This window comes from Pseudophryne corroboree, chromosome 6 (assembly GCF_028390025.1).
Source record: "Pseudophryne corroboree isolate aPseCor3 chromosome 6, aPseCor3.hap2, whole genome shotgun sequence".
NCBI classification, from domain to species: domain Eukaryota; kingdom Metazoa; phylum Chordata; class Amphibia; order Anura; family Myobatrachidae; genus Pseudophryne; species Pseudophryne corroboree.
In genome coordinates, this window is record NC_086449.1 from 264,419,229 (window position 1) to 264,445,544 (window position 26,316).

General features: G+C 44.7%; 1 protein-coding gene across 6 annotated transcripts in view; it reads left to right on the forward strand.

Annotated features, from left to right (window-relative positions):
• FSD2 (fibronectin type III and SPRY domain containing 2) overlaps window positions 1-26,316 on the forward strand; it is a 116,158-nt gene that overhangs the window by 78,326 nt on the left and 11,516 nt on the right. For all 6 annotated transcript variants that reach the window (XM_063925976.1, XM_063925975.1, XM_063925977.1 and 3 more), the window contains one exon: window positions 24,139-24,315. In XM_063925976.1, coding sequence (XP_063782046.1) covers window positions 24,139-24,315 — 177 coding nt within the window. The remainder of the gene's footprint in view (window positions 1-24,138; window positions 24,316-26,316) is intronic.

Consider the following 26,316-nt stretch of genomic DNA (forward strand, 5'->3'; position numbering starts at 1 on the left):
TAATTGCAGCACATGCGGAGCCTGACGATAATAGCTCCGTTGTGTGAACATCGGCCACTGCGTACAAACATGAATTAGGCCCTTTGTGCTTACACTCTATGTAGTGCATGTGCCTTAAAAGTTTTTAGGGATTTTCACTCTAGTCCCCCATAACTATATAAATATCGGTATTGTGTGCGGCTCTGAATTAGGATTCATGTGCAGTCCACCTATTATTATTATTATTATTATTATTATCCTTTATTTATATGGCGCCACATAGGATCCTCAGCACCCAATTACAGAGTAAACAAATGAGCAAAACATGAAGACAGTGACTTACAATTCAATACAATATAGAACAAGTACAGGGTATATAAACATAGCTGCGTCTGTAAACACTGAAATAAGTATCAGGGTGGCAGAAAACCGAAGGATTTGGTGCCATCTAAGGGAGTATTGAAAAGAAGATAGGTTAAGTAAGAGACATAAAAGCACATGAGGGAAGAGGACCCTGCTCGTGAGAGCTTACATACCTATGAACATACCTCCCAACTGTCCCGATTTTCGCGGGACAGTCCCGTTTTTTGGGGACTGTCCCGCTGTCCCACCCGCGGGCCGCAGTGTCCCGCGGTGGGGGGAGGGGGGGGGGCAGTTGGGAGGCTCTGTCTCTCACTGCCCTGCTTAGCAGAGCAGCGGTGAATAGACGCTGTGCGCATGCGCACAGCGTCTATTCATTGGAGACAGAGAGAGAGGGGGCATGCCAGCAGCTCACAGAGCGCTGGGCATGCCCCTTCAGTGATGAAAACGGGGGCGTGGCTCGTGATCGCGGGTCCTCCGCGAAGCCATGCCCCCTTTTCTTAGGCCACGCCCCCTTTTCGGGAGCGCGCGTGGCGGAGCCGCGCGTGTGTCCCTCTTTACAGAAGGGAAAAGTTGGGAGGTATGCTATGAATGCAGTATCTGTGTACATCCAAATGTGCTTAATGATGGATAGGTGGGCATACTTAAGCTTACTCAGATGCCTGATGCTGCTAACATTGTGACCAATGGTTATCTGATGCTGTGTCCTCAGACGCAGCACTTGGCTCTGTAATGCCGGCAGGAGGCGTCTTTTGCCCTCAGTTGCCTCCATATTTTAGCATCACTGGTGCGTTTAAAGAGTGCACATCATGAAAATATCATGCAAATTAATCTATCTCTTAGGAGGGACATGTATTAATAAGTGATAAAGGTGGAGAAGTGAGCAAGTGGAGAAGTTGCCCATGGCAACCAATCAGAAGCTCAATATATATTTATAGTATGCAAATTGTAAATGTTACGTTAATGCTGATTGGTTGCCATGGGCAACTTCTCTACTGGCTCATTTCTCCACTTTTATCACTGCTTAGTACATCTCCCCCTTAATCTTGAGAATGCAGTATTTTTTTTTTGTGACAAGATCAGGTTTCTTACCTATGTGTTTTAAAACCCAAGGCATATTGTCTCTGCTGAGAGCTTTTGGTAGGAACCTGATAAGGGTCCTGGGGTTGGATGTGAGAAGAGAGTGCAGGTTCTCCATTCATTTAGGCCCAGTTCGGATCTTTGGGCTTTTCCTCTCACAGAAGTCTAATTAGGGCTTTCATCTGTATGGGTCAGGGACGTGCAGATTCCGATCTGATAATTACAATAATACAAAGACGATATTTATAACACAGATTCTGTGTTATAACTGACTTCTTTGTATTACTCTAGTTATTTTTGTAGATAAATCTAGCTATTCCTGGATGGAAGGCAACGAGAACGCTGCCTCCCACTGACAATTATTAACTGTATGAGGGGGGGGGGGCATGGCTAAGGGCAGGAATAGCCCATTAAAAAAAAAAGGGGTTGAGGCACATCTAACTCTGCCTCAATGACAGGGCTGCAGGGATGGATCAAGAGGGGGCGTTACACTGCTATCTGACCCTCCCTGGTTGGATCCCTGAAAAAGGAGGTTTGGCTACAATAGTTATCATCACTAGCTGGTTTCTTGCCCGACCAGCCCCTGTACATCCACCCCTAACATAGCTCCATTGGTGGGTCTCGGCTGATGGCTCCCTTTGGTGCAGCTCCTCTGGGACCATGACGCTGCCTGTAGTGTTAGATCTGTCCAGCTGTGCCCTTTTGCTGCAGTGTGCGCCGGAGCTCCGTGAGGGACTAGCTGTGTTGATTAGACTGGACCCCCCCCCCCTAGTGCTGTTGGTGGCCCCTACTTTCCTGCAGGTTCTTAGAACAGGCAAGACCTGGCTGCTGCGACCCCCCCCCCCCCATCACCTCCCCCGACCCCTTACCAGGGCTGTCTCCCTGCAGCTGACTAGTGCCGCAATTCGTGTGTTTAGGGGGCAGGACCTAATGGCAAGAAGTGCCGCCCCCAGGACATACCTGTGCTGCTCAGTGCTGTGTAATCAGGTAGTGTCACTGTCTCTCCTGCTCACTCCCTCTTCCTAACCCCCCCTCTCTCTTCATAATACTCCCTTCTCTTGCTCCTCTCTCTCCCTAACACTCTGTCTTCTTCACACTCTCTCTCCCTCTGATACTATCTCTCTCTCCCTGACACTGGACCTTATTCAGAGTTGGCCACATCAGCGGCTTGCAGCACAGTTTGCCAGCATCAGCCAACTGCGCATGCGCTGCAGCCGCATCACACCTGCAGGACCTTACACATTGCTGCTACATCCTGGAAAGATGCAGCCGCAGTGTAATTGACAGCAGCGATGTTTGCGGGGCCGCTTTGGGGGAGGTGGGGGTGTGGCATGCAGAACGGGAGTGTTTTTCGGTTTAAAAAAATGACGGTGGGCCTCCTGACAGCACAGCCTGGCCAGGGGTCAACCTTAATTCGATGTGTCCCCAGTTGCGGACACATCGTGAGATGTCACTACACATGCTGGGTGGCCTAGCCCTGTGCTGGGCGGTCCCAAACATGTGAGGAAATGGACGCAGATCTGACTGCATATGCAGCGATCTGTGTCCATCACTGACTAAGGTCCACTGTCTCTCCCTCTCTCCCCCTGACAATATCTCTCTCTCCCTGACACTCTCTCTCTCTCTCTTTCTTTCCCTGACACTCACTCTATTTTGCTCCCCACTTTCTTTCTAAGGCACTCTCTCACTCTATTGCTTCTCCCCCCCTCTCTCTCTCCCTTCCTCCCTGACACTCTCTCTCACTCCCGCTCGCTCCCCTCTCTCTCCCTCTGACACCTTTTCTATCTTTTGCTCTATCCCTGACCCACCCCTGTCTCTCTGCGTTTCTTTTTTGTTTCTCTCTCTCTCTCTCTCACCCTGGCACCCTTTCTCTCTCTTGCTTCTCTCTTTCTCCATGATACCCTTGCTCTCTCTCACTCCACTCACTTCCTGCTCCCCTAAGAGGAATTGTAGTGACAGCGGCTGGGGGTGAGGGTTGTGTGGTTGGAGGATGTGTGTGGGGGGGTCCCAGAGTTATCCATGTACCGGGAACCAAGATTTCTGTTGCCGACCCTGCCCCCAGTCCTCTCTCTGCCCCCTGTTCCTCTGGATGTGTGACTACATGTCTCTAACTCTACTACCCCACAGCCACAGCCCCCTTCAGTCTCTCCATCTGCCCGTCACTACCCCTCTCTCTTTGTCACTGCTGTCATTGTATTGTTTTTGACACTCTCTATTACCTCACCCAGTCGCCTCTCTCTGCCCCTATTACTCTCCGTGTGTGACCGCACTCTCTTTGTCCTATCTCTAACACTATCCCCCAGCTGCACCCTCTCTCTCTGTCTTCGCTCATCGCATCATTGCCCCACCCACACTGGACAGTGCTTTCTCACACTGCTTGGGGAAAAGGAAAGGCTATGGAGTCTCTGTGAGAGAAACCTGCTCTTGAAATCCAGTGAGCTTCTTGTATTGTTTTTTTTTTTTAGTGAGTTGGGATTATCCTGTGTATAGTTAGCACCAGACGGCAATGTATTTATTTTGATGTTTATTTTCTGCACAATAAAACTGGTTGAGGCCAGTTGCACTAAATGAATAAACTTCTGTGATCCCACAGCTACTGTATCCTGCCATGTACTCCAGGAGATAGTACCTGTTCCCCTGGCCCTGTTATGAAGTAAATATATATATATATATATATATATATATAAAGGCTTGATAAAAGCGCTGCACAGCGCTGAAACCTTGCCCATACTAAGCCGTCTACTGCCATCTGTTTTAAGTTAGACCTAAGTGCTGCCGTTGGAGGTTTATATATATATATATATATATGTATAGATGCAGTATTAAAAGAAAGAAGCGGCACTCAGAGTTTCCATAAAAAGTGCAAAACAGCAGTGATGCTTTTAATCAACAGTTCGGGGTTACCCCCTTCATCAGGACAACAAACATAACATAAAGAAACATTTTATACATTAACCCCACCCATCCGATCCATGGCAACTCCCGTCTAGAGATGTGTAGCTCACTCTTGAGCCGCTCTTTTGAGCCGGCTCTACTAAGTGAGCCGGGTGAGCCGTTTCAAGTGAGCGGCGGTTCTTCAGCAGCGGTTCACCTGTGTCAGCTCCCTCTGTCTGTGTGTAACTGTAATGAGATGATTCATGACTCATGAGAAGAACTGACTCGCTCCCGGCTCCAGGCAGGAAGTGGAACAGAGCCGGCGCAGTGAGCGGCGGTTCTTCACTGAGTCAGTGTATGTGAAGAACCGCTCACTGCGCCGGCTCTGTTCTAATTCCTGCCTGGAGCCGGGAGCGAGTCACTTCTTCTCATGAGTCATGAATCATCTCATCACAGTTACACACAGACAGAGCAGACACAGGTGAATCGCCGCTCACGTGGAGTCTGTTATTTATTGCAGGTGTGTAATTATAAGCAGGGGTTAAAGTGGGGGGGAACGAGGTGGAACTAGTTCCACCTCCTGCATTGCACTGCACAGTAATTCCAACAGAAAAGCCCACCCCATCATCTGCGTCAATCGATGATACTGATGAGCTGCAACCACCTACTCCTTCCTTAGGCCCTGGTGCCTCCATGGTCCTCCTCCAAGAGTTCCACCACCTCACCAGGACCACTTTAAGCCCTGATTATAAGTATATGTATGTGTGCTTTCCTTTTTATTTAAGAGAGGATGTGTAAAGGGCGGCTCTTTATTTTCCTCCCCTGAAGAAGAGGGGCAGGGGATGGTAAAGTGGGTGCTGCTGCACGAATACCAATATTAATGTAATTAGTGAGCCGTGAGCCATGAGCCGTTCAAAAGAACCGTCTCTTTTCGATGAGCTGAACCGTTCAGAGCTGCTCATGAAAAGAGCCGAGTTGCCCATCTCTACTCCCGTCAGCTCGCCTGGGACCTGGCCACCGCACTTCTGGTTGCGACTCATACCAGAAGAGGAAATTACGCAAACCCTCCCGGCCGGCATCAGGACGTTGCCTAGGAAACCAAAAATCACTCACTCGTCTAGGTAACCCGTGTATACGTGGTTACATACAGTGTAAACTGCAAAATAGTGTATACATCTTAAAATATGATATAAGCAGCATCCATTGCCTCAATGTACCTGAAAACAATGTAGCATCATGTGACTAGCACCAAGTGATGTTCTCGTTCCTCAACAGAATATTAAAAAAATTTTTTTTTGTGATTATAGACATAAAAATATATAAAAGAAACGTGCAGCGACGCTGCGTCCAATCCACAGCTGCTGGGCAATATACAACAGTGTATACATGCCTGCTCTGTATATATTATAATATGCACTGACAGTATATTTGCACTTCATAAAATATATTTATGAAGTGCATATATCAAAAATACTTAATATAGAATTCATACTTGGACATGTTGTACTTAGATAGCTTTGCGTAAACCCTCCCTGGCAGCAATCAATATGCAAGGGAAGTTAATTACAATTAATATGCAGCCAGTGTCCATCCAGAACCAAAATACAAAAACCACCTTACAAAAAACAACTCAGTCCCATGGTTTCATTCAATCCCTTTGGGGCAAGAGTGTCCAATCTAAAAATCCAGCTGGCTTCTAATTGGAAAAGCCTCCTATGTCTATTTCCCCTTCTAAGTGTAAGGGGTATAAGATCAATAACTTTGTAGCGGAGTGTGGCTACCCCATCTCCTTTGGTCACAAAATGTGGAGCCACCGGCTGTTCACTATGCCCTGTGGTTATTGCTGATCTAATAGCTGTCCTATGTTGCGCCATTCTTTCTTTAAACTAGCAAGCAGTTTTACCCACATATTGTAAACCACACGGGCAAAACAACACATAAACCACAAATCTAGAGGAACATATAAGGGTATAAATCCAGTGATCCTGCCATATAAGTCCAGTGATCCTGCTGTATAATTCCAGTGGTACTGGCGTATAAGTCCAGTCCAGTGATACTGCCGTATATGTCCAGTAGTCCTGCCGTATATGTCCATTGATACTGCCTTATATGTCCAGCGGTACTGGCGTATAAATGCAGTGATCCTGCCATATAATTCCAGTGGAACTGGCGTATAAATCCAGTCCAGTGATATTGCCGTATATATGTCCAGCGATCCTGCAGTATATGTCCAGCGGTACTGCCGTATAAGTCCAGCGGTACTGCCGTATAAATCCAGTGATCCTGCTGTATAATTACAGTTATCCTGTCGTATAAATCCAGTGATCCTGCCACATAAATCCAGTGATCCTGCTGTATATTTCCAGTGGTACTGGCGTATAAATCCAGTCCAGTGATACTGCCGTATATGTCCAGCGGTACTGCCGTATATGTCCAGCGGTACTGCCGTATAAATCCAGTGATCCTGCTGTATAATTACAGTTATTCTGTCGTATAAATCCAGTGATCCTGCCACATAAATCCAGTGATCCTGCCGTATAAGTCCAGTGGTACTGGCGTATAAATCCAGTCCAGTGATACTTACGTATATGTCCAGTGATACTGCCGTATATGTCCAGTGATACTGCCGTATAAATCCAGTGATCCTGCCGTATAAGTCCAGTGACCCTGCCATATAATTCCAGTGGTACTGGCGTATAAATCCAGTCCAGTGATACTGCCGTATATATATGTCCAGTGATACTGCCATATATGTAAAGCGGTACTGCCGTATATGTCCAGCTGTACTGCTGTATACTTAGTGATTCTGCCGTATAAATCCAGTGATCCTGCCGTATAAGTCCAGTGATCCTGCCGTATAATTCCAGTGGTACTAGCGTATAAGTCCAGTCCAGTGATACTGCCGTATATGTCCAATGATACTGGCGTATATGTCCAGTGATACTGCCATATAAAGCCAGTGGTACTGGCATATAAATCCAGTGATCCTGCCGTATAATTCCATATAATTCCATATAAATCCAGTCCAGTGGGGCTGCCATATAAGTTCAGTGGTGCTGTCCTGTGTTGTATATCATTTACTCCAAATAAAGGGGTTATTAATATTTTATCCAAATAATTTTCACAGGGTTTGCCCTGTGTGGTGTAGAGGTACGCTCTCCTGTACCGCATATTGTTATATAACTCCAGAAAAATAATGGAGAACAAAAATTTGGAGGATAAAATAGGGAAAGATCAAGAACCACTTCCTCCTAGTGCTGAAGCTGCTGCCACTAGTCATGACATAGACGATGAAATGCCATCAGCGTCGTCTGCCAAGGCCGATGCCCAATGTGATAGTAGAGGGCATGTAAAATCCAAAAAGCCAACGTTCAGTAAAAAGCCCCCCAAAAATAAATTTAAATGGTCTGAGGAGAAACGGAAACTTGCCAATATGCCATTTACGACACGGAGTGGCAAGGAACGGCTAAGGCCCTGGCCTATGTTCATGACTAGTGGTTCATGACTAGTGGTTCAGGTTCATATGACGATGGAAGCCCTCATCCTCCCGCTAGAAAAATGATAATAGTTAAGCTGGAAAAAGCACAGAAAAGAACTATGCGTTCTAAGATGGTATCACAAATCCCCAAGGAGAGTCCAAGTGTGTCGATGGTTGCGATGTTTGCCCTTCCCAACACTGGATGGGAAGAGGTGGCTCCTTCCACCTTTTGCACACCCCCTGCAAGTGCTGGAAGGAGCACCCACAGTCCAGTTTCTGATATTCAAATTGAAGATGTCACTGTTGAAGTACACCAGGATGAGGATATGGGTGTTGCTGGCGCTGAGGAGGAAATTGACGATGAGGATTCTGATAGTGATGTGGTTTGTTTAAATGAGGCACCGGGGGAGACACCTGTTGTTCGTGGGATGAAGAAGCCCATTGTGATGCCTGGGCAAAATACCAAAAAAGCCACCTCTTTGGTGTGGAATTATTTCTCCACAAATCTGGACAACAGGTGTCAAGCCGTGTGTTGCCTCTGTCAATCTGTAATAAGTAGGGGTGAGGACGTTAACCACCTAGGAACATCCTCCCTTATACGTCACCTGCAGCGCATTCATCAGAAGTCAGTGTCAAGTTGTGAAACTTTGGGTAAGAGCGTAAGCAGTACACTGACAACTAAATCCCTTCTTCCTCTTGTACCCAAGCTCCTGCAAGCCACACCACCAACTCCCTCAACATCAACTTCCTCCTCAGTCAGGAATGTCAGTAGTCCTGCAGGCCATGTCACTGTCAAGACTGAGGAGTCCTCTCCTAACCGGGATTCCTCCATAGGATCCTTGAGTGGTATGCCTGCTGTTGCAGCCGCTGCTGTTGTTGCTGCTGGTAGTTGATCGTCATCCCAGAGGGGAAGTCGGAAGACCACTTGGACAGTCAATTGCTTACTGGAAGTAGTACAACAGTCCTTTGTGAGGAAGATGAAATATGACAGCAGTCATCCTTTTGCAAAGCGGATAACTGCGGCCTTGACAGCTATGTTGGTGTTAGATGTGCGTCCAGTATCCGCCATTAGTTCAGTGGGACTTAGAGAATTGTTTGAGGTACTGTATCCATGGTATCAAATCCCATCTAGGTTCCAAATCACTAGGCAGGCGATACCGAGAATGTACAGAGACTTCAGAAAAAGTGTCCTCAGTGTCCTACAAAATGCAGTTGTACCCACTGTCCACTTAACCACGGACATGTGGAATAGGGCAGACTCAGGACTATATGACTGTGACAGCCCACTGGGTAGATGTATGGCCTCCCTCAGCAACAACAGCAGCGGCACCAATAGCAGCATCTCGCAAACGCCGACTCGTTCCTAGGCAGGCTACGATATGTATCACCGCTTTCCATAAGAGGCACACCGCTGACAACCTCTTACGGAAACTGAGGGACATCATTGCACAATGGCTTACCCCAATTAGACTCTCCTGGGGATTTGTGATATCGGACCACGCCACCAATATTGTGCGTGCATTACATCTGGGCAAATTCCAGCACATCCCCTGTTTTGCACATACAATTAATTTGGTGGTGCAGAATTTTTGTAAAAATGACAGGGGCATGCAGGAGATGCTGTCAGTGGCTCGAAAAATTGCGGGCCACTTTCGGCATATGGCCACCGCGTGCCGAAGACTGGAGCACCATCAAACACAACTGAACCTGCCCTGCCATCAACTGAAGCAAGAGATGGTAATGAGGTGGAATTCAACACTCTATATGCTTCAGAAGATGGAGGAGCAGCAAAAGGCCATTCAAGCCTATACATCCACCTATGATATTGGCAAAGGAGGGGGAATGCACATCTGACGCAAGGGCTGTGGAGAATGATTTCTGTGTTGTACAAGGTTCTCCAACCCTTCGAACTTGCCACACGTGAAGTCAGTTTAGACACTGCCAGCTTGAGTCAGGTCATTCCCTTCATCAGGCTTTTGCAGAAGCAGCTGGAGAAATTGAAGGAGCTAAGACAGAGTGATTCCACAAAGTATGTGGGACTTGTGGATGGAGCCCTTCATTCGCTTTGCCAGGATTCAAGGGTGGTCAATCTGTTGAAATCAGAGCACTACATTTTGGCCACCGAGCTCGATCCTAGGTTTAAAGCCTATGTTGTATCTCTTTTTCCGGCATACACAAGTCTGCAGAGGTTCAAAGACCTGCTGGTGAGAAAATTGTCAACTCAAGCGGAATGTGACCCGTCAACAGCTCCTCCTTCACTTTCTCACGCTACTGGGGCTGCAATAAAACGGATAAGATTTCCTAGCCCACCCGCTGGCGGTGATGGAGGGCAGTCAGGAGCGAGTGCTGACATCTGGTCCGGACTGAAGGACCTGCCAACGATTACTGACATGTCTACTGTCACTGCATATGATTCTGTCACCATTGAAAGAATGGTGGACGATTATATGAGTGACAGCATCCAAGTAGGCATGTCAGACAGTCCGTACGTATACTGGCAGGAAAAAGAGGCAATTTGGATGCCCTTGCACAAACTGGCTTTATTTTACCTAAGTTGCCCCCCCCCCCCCCCCCTCCTCCAGTGTGTACTCCAAAATAGTGTTTAGTGTAGCCGGAAACCTTGTCAGCGATCGGCGTAGGAGGTTACTTTCACAAAATGTGGAGATGTTCATCAAAATGAATTATAAATTCGAAGACCTTGACCAGCAATTGCCTCCAGAAAGTACACAGGGACCTGTGATGCTGGATTCCAGTGGGGACAAATTAATACTCTATGAGGAGGAGGATGTACACAGTGAAAGGGGTGAGGAATCGGAGGATGAGGTCGACATCTTGCCTCTGTAGAGCCAGTTTGTGCAAGGAGAGATTGATTGCTTCTTTTTTGGTGGGGGCCCAAACAAACCAGTCATTTCATCCACAGTCGTGGGGCAGTCCCGATCGCTGAAATGATTGGTTTGTTAAAGTGTGCATGTCCTGTTTATACAACATAAGGGTGGGTGGGATGGTCCAAGGACAATTCCATCTTGAACCTCTTTTTCTTCTTTGCATCATGTGATGTTTGGGGCCTAGTTTTATTAAGTGCCATCCTGTCTGCCAATGCAGTGCCACTCCTAGATGCGCCAGGTGCTTAGTCATCCAGCCACCTCGGTGCAACCTTTTGGCCTAAAAACAATATTGTGAGGTGTTCAGAATAGACTGGAAATGAGTGGAAATGAATGTTATTGAGGTTAATAATACCGTAGGATCAAAATTACTCCCATATTCTGTGATTTTAGCTGTTTTTATGTTTTTTTCAAAAATCATCCAGATCCAAAATCAAAACCATACCTCCCAACATGACCCTCTCCAGGAGGGACAGAATGCTCTGCTTCTGGACTTTTCTCTTAATTTATGATTATCATCACCTGTGGTGAAACACCTTTCTTATCCATTAACCTGTTCAACACAGGTGCTACCAATCATACAGTAAGAGGAAAGTCCAGAAGCAGAGCATTGTGTCCCTGGAGAGGGTCATGTTGGGAGGTATGCAAAACCAAAACACGAAAGGGTGGTTTTGGCAAAACCAACCCAAAACCAAAACACGAGCGGGGAATTAGAACCAAATTAGAACCAAAACACGAAAAGTGCCCGCCGCACATCTCTACACTGCAGGGAGTGGGGTAGATATAACATGTGCAGAGAGATTTAGATTTGGGCGGGTTATATTGTTTCTGTGCAGGGTAAATACTGGCTGCTTTATTTTTACACTGCAATTTAGATTTCAGTTTGAACACACCCCACCCAAATCTAACTCTCTCTGCACAGGTTATATCTGCCCCCCCTGCAGTGCACATGGTTTTGCCCATCTGCTAACAAATTTGCTGCTACGATCAGGTCTGAATTAGGCCTTGTGTTAGATAACTGCCTCTTCTTATTATCTGCCAAAAAGTTGTGTCTTGTATGCCCAAGCGCTTTTGTCTTAGCTGTCCTTAACCCATCAAGAGACGTCAGGACATCACATCCCACCAGACCAGCCACCACCCATCCCTTACCACCTCTCCCCTCTCACCAACTCTGACATCTTTCTCCCATGTACAGTATCTGGTGAGAAAGTCATGGCCCTCATCTGTTCCTCCGCCCACACCACCTCCCCACATGACCCTATCCCCTCCCACCTCCTCCGCTACCTTTCTCCTTCTGCCTGTTCCCAACTTGCCCACCTTCTCAATCTCTCCCTCTCATCAGGCACTGTCCCCTCTGCCTTCAAGCATGCACTCGCCTCCCCTATTCTTAAAAAGCCTACCCTTGATCCAAACACCCTCTCCAACTATCGACCCATCTCTCTCCTCCCTTTTGACTCCAAACTCATTGAGCGTATTGTCTATAACCGCCTCAATGCCTTTCTTTCCTCCCACTCACTGCTTGACCCATTCCAGTCTGGTTTCCGTTCTCTCCACTCCACTGAAACTGCCCTCACAAAAGTGTGCAATGACCTCCATGCAGCCAAATCTAAGGGCCACTACTCTCTACTTATTCTTCTTGACCACTCTGCTGCTTTTGACACTGTGGACCACCCTCTCCTTCTGCAAATCCTTCACTCTTTTGGTCTGCGTGATACTGCCCTCTCCTGGCTGTCCTCCTACCTCTCTGATCATTCCTTCTCTCTCCCCTCATGACGCTACCTCCCCCCCACTTCCACTGACTCTTGGTGACCCCAAGGTTCTATTCTTGGTCCTCTCCCTTTCTCTCTTTATACGTCCTCTTTAGGTGAACTCATTTGTTCTTTTAACTTCCAATATCACCTCTATGCTGATGACACTCAAATCTACCTTTCCTCCCCTGATCTCTCCCCGGGTCTCCTCACTCGTACCTCCAACTGTCTCTCTATCTCTTCCTGGATGTCCCAGAGCTTTCTTAAACTCAACATGTCCAAGACTGAGCTGATCATCTTCCCACCCTCCCGCACAATCTCACCTCCCACAATCTCATTATCAATTGATGGCACGACTATCTCCTCTAGCCCCCAAGTACACTGTTTTGGCGTAATCCTTGAATCCCCCCTCTCCTTCAAACCACACATTCAGCACCTCTCACAAACTTGTCATTTTCCAGGATCAGACCCTTTCTCATCCAGGATGCCACCAAAACTATTATCCACTCACTATTTCCAGACTGGATTACTGTAATCTCCTTCTAACTGGCCTCCCTGACAAATACTTCTCTCCACTCCAATCTATCCTCAATGCTGCAGCCCGGCTCATCTTCCTCACCAAATGCACTACGTCCACCTCCCCTCTCCTACAAGCCTTTCACTGGCTTCCCTTCCCTTTCAGAATCCAATTCAAAGTTCTCACACTTACAATGCACTAACCCACTCCTCTCCCATTTACATCTCTGACCTTATCTCCCCTTACACTCCCACCCGTCCTCTTTGCTCTGCTAATGCACGCCGACTCTCATGTCTTCTGATTACTTCCTCCCACTCCTACCTTCAAGATTTTTCACGTGCTGCTCCCTTAATTTGGAATTCTCTACCTCTCCCCCTCAGACTCTCCACCTCTCTATAGAACTTCAAATGGGCTCTCAAGACCCACTTCTTTACCAAACCCAGCTAAATCTCATCCTAACCCTCTGTCCCACACTCGGTCTACCCCATTTGTGTCACCCCTGTCTCTCGGCCCCTCCCCTTTAGAATGTAAGCTCTCACAAGTAGGGCCCTCTTCCCTCATGTGATTATCCTTTTTTTACTTTAATAATCCTCAACTGCCCAAATCCTGCAGTTCTCGGCCACCTTGATACTTACCTCATTGTCGTCTACTGATGTAGTTATGCTTAGTTACCTTGTACTTGTCCGATATTGTCTTCAACTGTAAGTCACTGTTTTCCTGTTTTGATTATGTGCATATGTACTCTGTAATTGGGCGCCGCGGATCCCTTGTGGCGCCATCTAAATAAAGGATAATAATAATAACAATAATCAACTGGATAACTTTTCTATAAACTTGTCAAATATGATGTCTAACTGTTTGACTGTGTCAACTGGATCACTTGAGATCCGGCCCACCTGGAGGAACTGCGAATAGGGTAATTCTTTGACAGTAGAACGGGGATGAAAACTGTTGTGTCTCAGTAAATTATTCCTGTCCGATGGTTTGGTATAAAGTGTTGCCTGTATTTTCTGGTTTTGAATTAAGATGTTCACATCCAAATAATCAATTGTATTTATACTGATGTTGTAAGTTAATTTAATGGGACTGGGTGAGAGATTATCAAGGATGTTAGTGTTGTGATGTCACTTTTCCAAAAAAATAGTAAATCATTGATGTATCAATAATCCAAGAAAATATTATCAGAAATGATGGTTTTTTCAAAAAATATCTCTCTCTCCACCTCCCACATGAACTGTATGTATCTGCGAACGGCGGAGCTACTGCGATCCCATGGTGCACCCAGTGTTCTGACGGTAAAACTTACCATCAGACAAAAAATAATTATGTTTAAGTGTGAACATCAGGAGTGACAAAAAGAACTCTATTGGTGGACCTTTGTATAGATGGTTATTAACCAACAAATGTCTCACAGCCTGTGTTCAATGCAAGTGTACAAACTAGCCATATCCAAACTGGCCATTGTAATGTTATCTGGTATAGTTTGGAGATCAGCTAAATGTCTGAGGGGCAGATGTATTACGCATGGAGAAGTGATAAAGCAGTGATAAGTGCAAGGTGATAACACACCAGCTAATCAGCTCCAATATGTAAACTTACAGTTAGGAGCTGATTGGCTGGTGCGTTATCACCTTGCACTTATCGCTGCTTTATCACTTCTCCAGGCTTAATACATCTGCCCCTGAGTAACATAAATGAGTCTTTTAGGTGGGTGAATGTGTTTTGTATGCATGGCTACAAGACCATATCTAAATAGATTGAAATGGGCTCACACAAGGAATCTCTGGCTGACACAATGGGTCTTTGCGGATCCTTATGTATTTTCGGTATTGTGTAAAACACCGGTACCTTAGGGTATTCTGTCTTAGGTAATAAATAAATTATATATATATATATATATATATATATATAGAGAGAGAGAGAGTAAAAAACAATATGCGGCACTCACAGTTATTCAAACACCGGCCAGGTATGTTATTGTTATCAACGTTTATAATCTACCTGGCTGGTGTTTGAGTGTTTTTGAATAGCTGTGAGTGCCATTGTTTCTCTATCTAACTTTTATTTACAGACGATCAGGATGCTGGCCGTCAGTATACTGGCAACGGCATCCTGATAGTCAGTATGCTGGCAACGGGGCTCGGTGCCTCATCGCAGGTTCTATTCCCAATCTATGGGTGTCGTGGACACCATTGAGTGGGAATAGCCCCTGTTAGTAGGGATCCCGGCATCAGTATCCTGACTGCTGGGATCCCGAATGCCAGCATCTTAACTGCATACCATATACAGTGGGGCAAAAAAGTATTTGGACAGCCACCGATTGTGCAAGTTGACCCACTTAAAAAGATGAGAGAGGTCTGTAATTTCCATCATACTGTAGGTACACTTCAACTGTGAGAGACAGAATCTAAAAAAAAAAAACAGGAAATCACATTGTATGATTTTTAAACAATTTATTTGTATATTCTTGCGAAAAATAAATATTTGGACAATCAAAACGTTTAACTCAATACTTTGTAATATAAACTCGGTTGGCAATTACAGAGGTCAAATGTTTCCTGTAGTTCTTGACCAGGTTTGCACACACTGTAGCAGGTATTTTGGTCCACTCTTCCATGCAGATCTTCTCTAGATCTGTCATGTTTTGGGGCTGTCACCGGGCAACACGGACTTTCAACTCCCTCCATATATTTTCTATTGGGTTGATGTCTGGAGACTGGCTAGGCCACTCCAGGACCTTGAAATGCTTCTTACGGAGCCACTCCTTAGTTGCCCGGGTGGTGTATTTGGGGTCATTGTCATGCTGGAAGACCCAGCCACGTTCCATCTTCAATGCTCTTACTGAGGGAAGGAGGTTTTTGCCCAAAATCTCACGATACATGGCCCCATTCATCCTCTCCTTAATACGGATCAGTCGTCCTGTCCCCTTTACAGAAAAGCAGCCCCAAAGCATGATGTTTCCACCCCCATGCTTCACAGTGGGTATGGTGTTCTTGGGATGCCATTCATCATTCTTCTGACCACTTAAAAAGATGAGAGAGGTCTGTAGTTTCCATCATAGGTACACTTCAACTGTGAGAGACAGAATCTGGGGAAAAAAACAGGAAATCACATTGTATGATTTTTAAACAATTTACTTGTATATTCTTGTGGAAAATAAATATTTGGACACCTACCAAGCAGCAAGATTCTGGCTCTCACATACCTGTTACTTCTTCTTTAAGAAGCTCTTCTATCCTCCACTCGTTACCTGTATTAATGGCACCTGTTTGAACAGGTTATCTGTATAAAAGACACCTGTCCACACCCTCAAACAGTCAGATTGCTACCTCCCCACCATGGCCAAGACCAGAGAGCTGTCTAAGGACACCTGGGACAAAATTGTAGAGCTGCACAAGGCTGGGATGAGCTACTCGACAATAGGCAAGCAGCTTGGTGAGAAGAGATCAACTGTTGCCACAATTATTAAAAAATGGAAGAAATGCAAGATCACTGACAATCTCCCTCGACCTGGGGCTCCATGCAAGATCTCACCCCGTGGGGTATCAATGATCTTGAGAACAACCTCAAGAGAGCTGGGACCACAGTCACAAAGGTTACCATTAGTAACACACTACGTTGTTATAGATTGAAATCCTGCAGCGCCCTAAAGGTCCCCCTGCTTAAGCAGGCACATGTCCAGGCCCGTCTAAAGTTTGCCAGTGACCATCTGGATGATCCAGAGGAGAATTGGGAGAATGTAATGTGGTCAGATGAGAGCAAAATCAAACTTTTTTGTATAAACTCCACTCGCCATGTTTGGAGGGAGAAGAATGATGAATGGCATCCCAAGAACACCATACCCACTGTGAAGCATGGGGGTGGAAACATCATGCTCTGGGGCTGCTTTTCTGTAAAGGGGACATGACGACTGATCCGTATTAAGGAGAGGATGAATGGGGCCATGTATCGTGAGATTTTGGGCAAAAACCTCCTTGCCTCAGTGGAAGATGGAATGTGGCTGGGTCTTCCAGCATGACAATGACCCCAAACACACCACCCGGGCAACTAAGGAGTGGCTCTGTAAGAAGCATTTCAAGGTCCTGGAGTGGCCTAGCCAGTCTCCAGACCTCAACCCAATAGAAAATCTCTGGAGGGAGTTGAAAGTCCGTGTTGCCCGGCGACAGCCCCAAAACATGACAGATCTAGAGAAGATCTGCATGGAAGAGTGGGCCAAAATACCTGCTATAGTGTGTGCAAACCTGGTCAAGAACTACAGGAAACATTTGACCTCTGTAATTGCCAACCGAGGTTATATTACAAAGTATTGAGTTAAACGTTTTGATTGTCCAAATATTTATTTTCCGCAAGAATATACAAATAAATTGTTTAAAAAACATACAATGTGATTTGCTGGTTTTTTTTTCAGATTCTGTCTCTCACAGTTGAAGTGTACCTATGATGGAAACTACAGACCTCTCTCATCTTTTTAAGTGGGTCAACTTGCACAATCGGTGGCTGTCCAAATACTTTTTTGCCCCACTGTATGTATATATATATATATATTTACTTATAAAATAAAACTACAGAAGGTGTGCTGAGTCCAACACCTACTGTAAATGGAAGTAATTATATATAACAAAAAATAATTAAGTCAACTGCCCCTGGGTGCTACAGGAAGGGAGGGTGGGCAGGCACCTTCATTTAGCTACCTTGCCTTGAAAAAGACGCTGGTGCGGGTCGAAACACGTCGGCTACGGTGAGGCGACTCTGACATGGTGGGCGGTGAATCCGTTAGATGGCAGTGTGCAGAAGGTCCAGCAGGAGACCCGGGACTCCATATGACCCTTTTTGGCAACAAAAATGCATTAGAACTGGTAAAAGCCCTTCCAGTAATTTGCTTTTATTTTAGCCACCTTAAGGATACCCGTTCTGGTATTTCCTATATGTTTGTTTGTGTTCTTGTGAGATGATTTTATCTTCCATATTAAAGAACTTACAGTACTACACTATTATTTTCCCTTATCTCTTTATTTCCCACTATACATGGGAGTATGGGGGTAATTCTGAGTTGATTGCAGCAGGAACTTTGTTAGCAGTCTGGCAAAACCATGTGCACTGCAGGGGAGGCAGATATAACATGTGCAGAGAGAGTTAGATTTGGGTGGGTTATTTTGTTTCTGTGCAGGGTAAATACTGGCTGCTTTATTTTACACTGCAATTTAGATTGCAGATTGAACACACCACACCCAAATCTAACTCTCTCTGCACATGTTATATCTGCCTCCCCTGCAGTGCACATGGTTTTGCCCAACTGCTAACAAAGTTCCTGCTGCAATCAACTCAGAATTACCCCCTTTGATGGGTGAATAGCGTTTTTTATTTAAAAAGGGAAGGCACATCGAGGAAACTTAATAAAGGACTATATTGTTCCACCTGGCAAATAATTCATTGTTTCTTCTGGAGTCTGGGTACGAGGAGCGTCTATGTGGACGATTGAGACTATACATCAAAGGAACGTGACTGTACTCTTTCAACTTCACATATATTCTTACCTAATTTGCTCAGCCATGGACTGTTTACCTGACTTTTTTGTTGCATTGTTCATGATTGAGGTGTGGGTTTATTTGTCCAAGTGGCTGCTCATCTGCACAGTGGGAATGAGCCACTAGTGTTGTTATATTCAAGTTATTATATATAGTCTACAGCCATTTGTTCTTACGGCACTCTCCCTTCCTTCATCAACCAAATTAAATTATTAGAAGCACTAGTATCCTTATAATCTCTGGACCGCAGCTCTCCCGTATGGAGACCCTGAATCCCACGGGCAAACAATCTCTCAAAGAAAAATATATACAGTATACGGGGGCGTCATAATGCATAAAAGCCTTTGAATAATTCACACCTCACAATAAAACTACAATTTGTACCAAATAATAAAATCAAACAGGTATATCACCAAAAAAGGTGAACAGGTGTTGATTCTCTCTTGTCAGTGTAATCGCTGGAGCTGCTTCTGCTAACAAGCTGTAGAGAGGAGGCTTCTTCCACTGTCTCTGCACATGTGAACACACTGTACACTGGTATAGGGACCCAACAGAGAGGAAGAGAGCACCGCCAGAGTCATCACTAGGCCATGCCGTAATGTGTATCGTCACTGACTTCATCAGAGGGCATAGATAGATAAATACAGTAGATAGATAGATAAATCTCATATGGAATCAGTCCAACTGGGGGGTGCTCCATATAGGGGATGCGTTTAATTTGCTGGCTGTCGGGATCACGACGGTCAGGATAAAGATGCCGGAATCCCAACAGCCGACAATGTCGCCAGCCAGAATCCCGGTGCAACTTGACTATTCCCACTCGTGGGTGTGCACGACACCCATAGAGTGGGAATAGATCCTGTGGCGAGCGCAGTAAGCCACCGAGCCTGCAAGGGGATTCTTTGCGCTCATCCCACTGCCTGCATTCTGGCGGGCGGGATTCCGCTGTCGGGATATTGGCAGCTGGCATCCCGTTCGCTGGTAAATCCGCTGGCAGTCCACAGCTGTAAATGACAACAATAGATCTATAGGATACAGCAATAACAACTTAATCACGCAGCAATAGCAACAGATATAATATATAGATGTAGGTGGATGGCACTCACAATTAACCCATTGGTTCCGCATTTTGCCAGGTGCCCTCCTGGAGGTCCTGTTCCAGACAGGGGACCAAATGCAACAAGGAAAGGGCAGCAGTCAGGTCTCTCAAAAGAATACAGGCAGGCAAGAGCAATCCAATTTCAATGCATTTGTTTCAGTCATCATTGAAACATTGGATCAACTCATGAACAAGAAAAGAAGAGTTATAGTATAGCTATATATCTGTCTGCACTCTTGCACTCATGGTATTGTAGGTTAATTGCAGGGTTGCACTTTTCATATATGTATTGATCTGTCCCATTTGCTGCATATCTCAACTTGCAATAGGCCTCCCTGTGGAATGTTTCTTTATTTGCAGATTTATCAATATTACAATTACTAAAATATTGTGAAAATGGGTGTTTTCACACCCTTTTCACATTATTTCAGTATCACCTAAATGTACTAATGGGCAATTGGAAGAGAATTTTCAAATGTCTCCTCTTTGCCCTTAATATTACATTTTTATGTAAGCAGATTGCATTACCCATAAGTGTAATGGTAAATGTGGTCTTCTCAATGATGAGCCTTGTGATAATAACACCATCTTCAAATGGTATTATTCAGGCTCTCTTCCCCACTCCCCCACCACTTCCCCCTGATAGATCACAGGCTGATCACAGTGCAATAAACAATAATTTTATAAATAAAATAAAAACTAAAACTTACCTCCATTCACGGATCAGTAATCGGTGATCCAGCGAGTGTGTGTGTGGGGGGATGGGGCTTTTATCCTATCTATAGAGCTTATTGCCCTATGACAATATGAGTGAGGGATTTAATTTGTTCCATTCATGCCCTTGGGTATATACCAAGCTAATCATCTTACGTTTTATTAAAGTAAGGGAACTTTTTTATACGTGTTAATGTTGCCACTAGCTCTTCTGTACAAGGTAGTCAATATTTTGGGTGAAGCAGTCCTTAAAGTGAAAAATATTGTTCCTGTCCAGCAATCATTTAGTATATACAGTTCTACATCAGGTTCCATCACTCGCATTCACAGAATTTGAAGTTCACTCTATCAGGAGTTTCACCCCCTTCTCTCTGCGTGTTGCAGCTATCTATCGTCCTCCTGGGCAACCCAGTCAACAAATTCTAGAAGATTTTTCTGCCTGGCTCCCCTACTTCTTATCCCCTGACATCTCCACCATCATTATGGGTGATTTCAATATAGCTCATGACAGTCTGTTCATGCCTCCAAACTCCTTTCTCTAACCTCCTCTCTTGGCAAAACCCAATGGTCTGACTGCTCTACTCACCAGGAGGGCCACTGCCTTGATCTTGTGTTCACCAGGCTCTGCTCAGTTTCTGGATATAATAACACTCCTTTCCCTCTCTCTGATCACAGCCTGATCACCGTCTCAATCTCTTCCATTGCTCTAAACTCTATGACACTAAAAACAAGCAAGGCTCCTCTAACCCGCAGAAATACTAACAATATGAATTTTCAAAAACTTTTCACTTCTCTGCAGCAACTGCTCTCACCAATTTCTACATTTACCACACCTGAGACTGCTGTATCCCACGTGCACCAGACTCTAGAGTGTGCCCTGGATGAAGTGGCTCCAGCTACCCATCACACCTCACGTAGGCTTAGATGCCAACCGTGGCACTCTAATCAACAAGACACCTACAAAAACTGTCACATAAAGTAGAATGTAAGTGGCGTAAATCCCAGAATCCAAGTGACTTTCTCACATAATGTAGAAAAAATGGGAAGAGGGAGAATTCGGAGTGCTCCCTACCCTTTGGTGCCTGTGATTGAACACCTAGGATTTCCTTTTATCCTGAGGAAATGAATGTGGGTGTTTCTGTGGTATCCCACCTCTTGGCGCTGGGTATGTAGATGAAATACTGCTATACAGTTAAAAAGATATTTTAATATAAAAATAGTAAAATCAGCAATCAAATGAAAAGGTGCTAGGGTGATAATCTTCTACCCCAGAATAATGCACATGTAAATAACATACACATATAAGATAAAAAATCCTGTGATATCAAAATGAGAGCATACACGGTGTCCAGATATGGAGCCACAAAGGTGTCAATTCAGGATGTGGACAAAACACCCTGCTGGGCTCCAAGGCTTAGTCACAGGTTAATCCAAAGTAAGTCCTTCCTGGAAGAGGAGTCAATATTAAAAACACTGGTAACGCTGACGCGTTTTGAGCAAAATGCTCTTTTTCAAGGCAGGCCACATATGGACACCGGGTATGCTCTCTTTCTGATATCACAGGATTTGTTATCTTATATGTGTATGTTATTTACATGTGCATTATTCTGGGGTAGAAGATTATCACCCTAGAAACTTTTCATTTGATTGCTGATTTTACTATTTTTATATTAAAATATCTTTTTAACTATATAGTAGTATTTCATCTACATACCCAGCGCCAAGAGGCGGGATACCACAAAAACACCCACTTTCTTACATATTAGACCACCTACCACTCCTATCATCAGGCCCTGGACACTGCCAAACAAACATATTTCCAATCTCTCATCTCTTCTCATGCCACAAACCCCAAGCGACGTTTAATACATTTAAATCATTTCTTCACCCTCCCTCACCTCTCCCACTAGCTAATAATAAGATTGATAAAATCTGAGATGAAATTGAATGCTCATCCAGTAACCTGCTCAATTCCCTACCTACCTGAACCCTCTAGCACTTTCTCTTCATTTGATCCCACAAGTGAAGATGAAGTATCAACACTATTTTCATCCTCCTACTCCACTACCTCTCCTCTTAATCATATACCCTCACAAGTCAGGAAAACTTTGTGCTTATCCCAACATTAACTAAAATCTGTAATCTCTCTCTCTCTACTGGTATCTTTCCTTCTCTGTTTAAGCATGCAGTGATTACTCCCATTCTGAAAAAACACAACTCTGACCCAAACACTCTCTCTAACTACTGTCCCATTTCTCAGCTTCCATGTCTATCGAAGCTACTTGAGAGACTTGCCTACACTCGCATTACACACTTTCTCAACTCTCACAACTTATTGGACCCACTTTAGTCAGGCCTTCATGTCCAACACTCCACAGAGATGGCACTGACCAAAGTAGTGAATGATCTGGTCACTGCTAGATTGAAAGGCTATTATACACTTCTTATTCTTCTAGATCTCTTTGCTGGTTTTGACACTGTTGACCACTCTCTTCTCATACAAACACTACAATCCCTAGGTCTTCAGCACACAGCCTTTACTTGGTTCTCATCCTACCTATCTAATCGCTCTTTCAGTGTTCACTTCTCTGATTCTACCTCTTCTTCTCTACCTCTATCAGTTGGAGTACCGCAAGGCTGTCTTAGGTCCTCTGCTTTTCTTCATCTGTACTTCATCTCTTGGTAAACTAATCAGATCCTTTGGATTTCAGTATCATTTGTACGCTGATGATACTCAAATCTACCAATCCTCCCCAGATTTATCACCATCTGGATGTCATCTCGCCACCTCAAACTCAACATTTCCAAAACAGAATTAATTGTTTTCCCACCAGCCAAGAGTAGTTACCAACCTGATATCTCCATAACTGTTGACAATGCGACTATCCACCCTACCCTACAAGCTCGCTGCCTAGGTGTCATCCTTGACTCTGAACTGTCCTTTGTTCCACACATTCAATCTGTCTCTAAATCATGTTACATGCACCTAAAAAACATATCCAAAATACGTCCTTATCTTACACAAGACACTGCAAAAATTCTAATCCATGCACTCATCAGCTCCCGCATTGATTATTGCAATAGTCTCCTTACTGGTCTTCCCAAACATAGGCTCTCACCACAACAATCCATTTTAAATGCAGCTGCAAGGCTAATCTTCCTTGCTAGATGTCCTTCGTCTGCTGACCGGCTCTGTCAGTCCCTCCATTGGTTACCGGTATTCTACCGTGTTAAATATAAAATACTTTTACTTACATACAAGGCTATTAAACAAACTGCACCATCATACATCTCTACACTCACCTCAAAATATCTCCCTCTCCACTCTGCACAAGATCTGCGTCTCTCATCCACATGTATTACTTGTTCCCACTCAAAATGACAGGACTTTATCCGGGCTTCCCCCACTCTGTCGATTGCCCTCCCAACCACAATAAGACTCACCTCTAGTCTCCAAACCTTTAAATGTTCCCTGAAAACTCACCTCTTCAGACAAACCTATCATATTCCAGACCCACCCACATAACCTTCAATGCTTCCCAATCCAATTACATCCTCTCTGTACAGTACACCTAACCTCACATATTTTGTCTTCCAACATTGCTGGGTGATCATATCATACAACCCATTAAGAACCTAGCAATCTGGTGGATCATTATGCAATAGGTAGCATCTATCCTTGTGTATCAATGCCTATTTCCCTATAGATTGTAAGCTTGCGAGCAGGGCCTTACGGCCTTACTACCATCTAGGTCTGTCTGTTTTTGCCCAGTTTTGTTCTATAACTGTTGTTCTGATTGTAAAGCGCAACGGAATTTGCTGCGTTATATAAGAAACTGCTAATAATAAATACATATTTTCAATATATGTTCTATTTCTTAGATGCATCGCTGTCCTAGGAAATCTCATACCCTTCAAAGGGAAGCATTACTGGGAGGTAGAGGTGGATGAAAGCACAGAGTACAGGGTTGGAGTTGCCTATGAAGACACCAACAGAAGCGGAGTTCTTGGTGCTAACAACACTTCCTGGTGTCTGCGACATATCTGTACACCTAAAAGGTAACACACACATACATAGGCAAACCCTTAAGTCTGCCCATACATATTTTGCTTAATACATGCATTCATAGACTTGCTTTAGCTAATATTTAGGCAGACCTAGATCATTGGCCTTAACTTGGTTTGGTCATTGCTATACATTGCATACATAGAGGTTACTGAGTACCAGCAGCACGCCTGAGTTCAGAGGAGGAGGGACAGGCAGTGTCCCAGGGGGGCTCACAGGAGGAATACAGTGGTTGGGGCCCATGAAATAAAGAGGGTGAAGCCAGCCATCAGAGGCCTACAGCTTCCAGCTTACTATACATGTTATACACCAACTCAGTGACAAGATGACTACAAAGTCCATGCACTCTATAGAGCAAAGTAGCTGCCCAATTTAATCTGCAATACAATAAAATATGAACTCTTAAAGTTGAGGCCTCCAACAAGTCTCAGTGTCATTGTTTGATAGGCCACCCTACAATTTATCATGATGCCAGATTAAGGAGAATTGTACCAAGTGGATGCTTAATGTGTCATATTTCATAATCAAGAGTGGCCTGGAAAATATTGGTAAATGCTGAGAACAGCTAGATGATCATTACATAGTTGGACAGTCACTGATAATTGGGCTATAAGCTCTTCAGGACAATAAACACCATTGGTATTTAACTGTATTGCATCTCTGTGCTCTGAATATAAATATATAGAAAAAACTGTAACAAAAGTTGACAGATAATTAAATACATTTTTAAATAGTAAATATAAAAAACAGGTACGGAAACAACTAAACAGTGAATAGCAAATTAACTATTCATCCGATATAAAGAGAGGTGAAACAACTATTCTATATCATAAAGTTTCCTATAATGTATATAAAAGTTACACAGGATTCAAAGTCACAGTCACAGGATACTGAGACCAAGTCACCAGTGCTGCCTCCAGGCACATTCAACGCGAGTGGCTGCCCAAGGCGTTGGGCTAGTAAGAGCTTGTGAGCATTTCAAATGTGGTACTGGGCATCAGCAAATCACAGCTCGCGGATCGGCTGCCAGACCGCGAGATTTGATTAGCCTACAAGCCAGCACCATATTTCAAATGGCCGCCACCCGCTGGAGATCGGACTCAGTGAGAGACGCACTCTGCACTGCGCTCACCTCCCCTCCCTTCAGAAATGAGCAGCAGCCCAAACCCAGCAGTGGTGAGCACTGCTTGGGGCATTACATGTATCTGCACTGCTGGGGGTATGTGTATCTGGTATTATGTGTAACTGGCACTACTGGGCGCATTACATATAACTGGCACTACTGGGGGCATTACATTTATTTACCCAATCCTCATTTCTAGGGGCAGTATGTGTAAGCAGCTAATACTGTGGCCATTATGTGTAAGGCTGCCAACTATGTGTGTAGGGTTAAAGGAATGGCGTGGGGGGGTGATATTATATATACAGTACTTATAGTTTGATGACATAATATATAGTTGCAAAGCCATGCCCACTTTCCCAGGAGTGCGATAATCTAGTTCTGCTAATCTAGTTCTGCTCTTACATGTCTCAGTTCACACCTTCTAAATGTCACAGTCTATTTTATCAACAAGTAGCCATCTTGTCTTCCTGGAAGATAACTGGAATTAGAGCACGCGTGCAGGTTGGCAGTATGCTGGGTAGACCTGGATGTTTGTGCAAAGTACTGTCATTCCCAGTATTTGAACCTGACTTCTACATTGCCGTCAGACACCTTATTCATGTAGCTATTTGCTCCTGTATGGGAATTATGAGAGTATTTGAAATTGGTGCCTTACTATAAAGTAAAGAAGCATGTGATTGAAGGTGCTTAGAATGTGAGGGGAAGATGGGGACAGGCAGGAGATGCCGGAGATTAAAGAGGAGGAAGTTGCACAAAACAGAAAATTGACAGGTGCTGCAGAACAGCGCCCCCTGCCTTGTGGTGCCCTGTGCTGTGGCACGTTGCACCATCCTGGTTATGACCCTGCTTGAATGTGTCCCTAGTGTAGGGT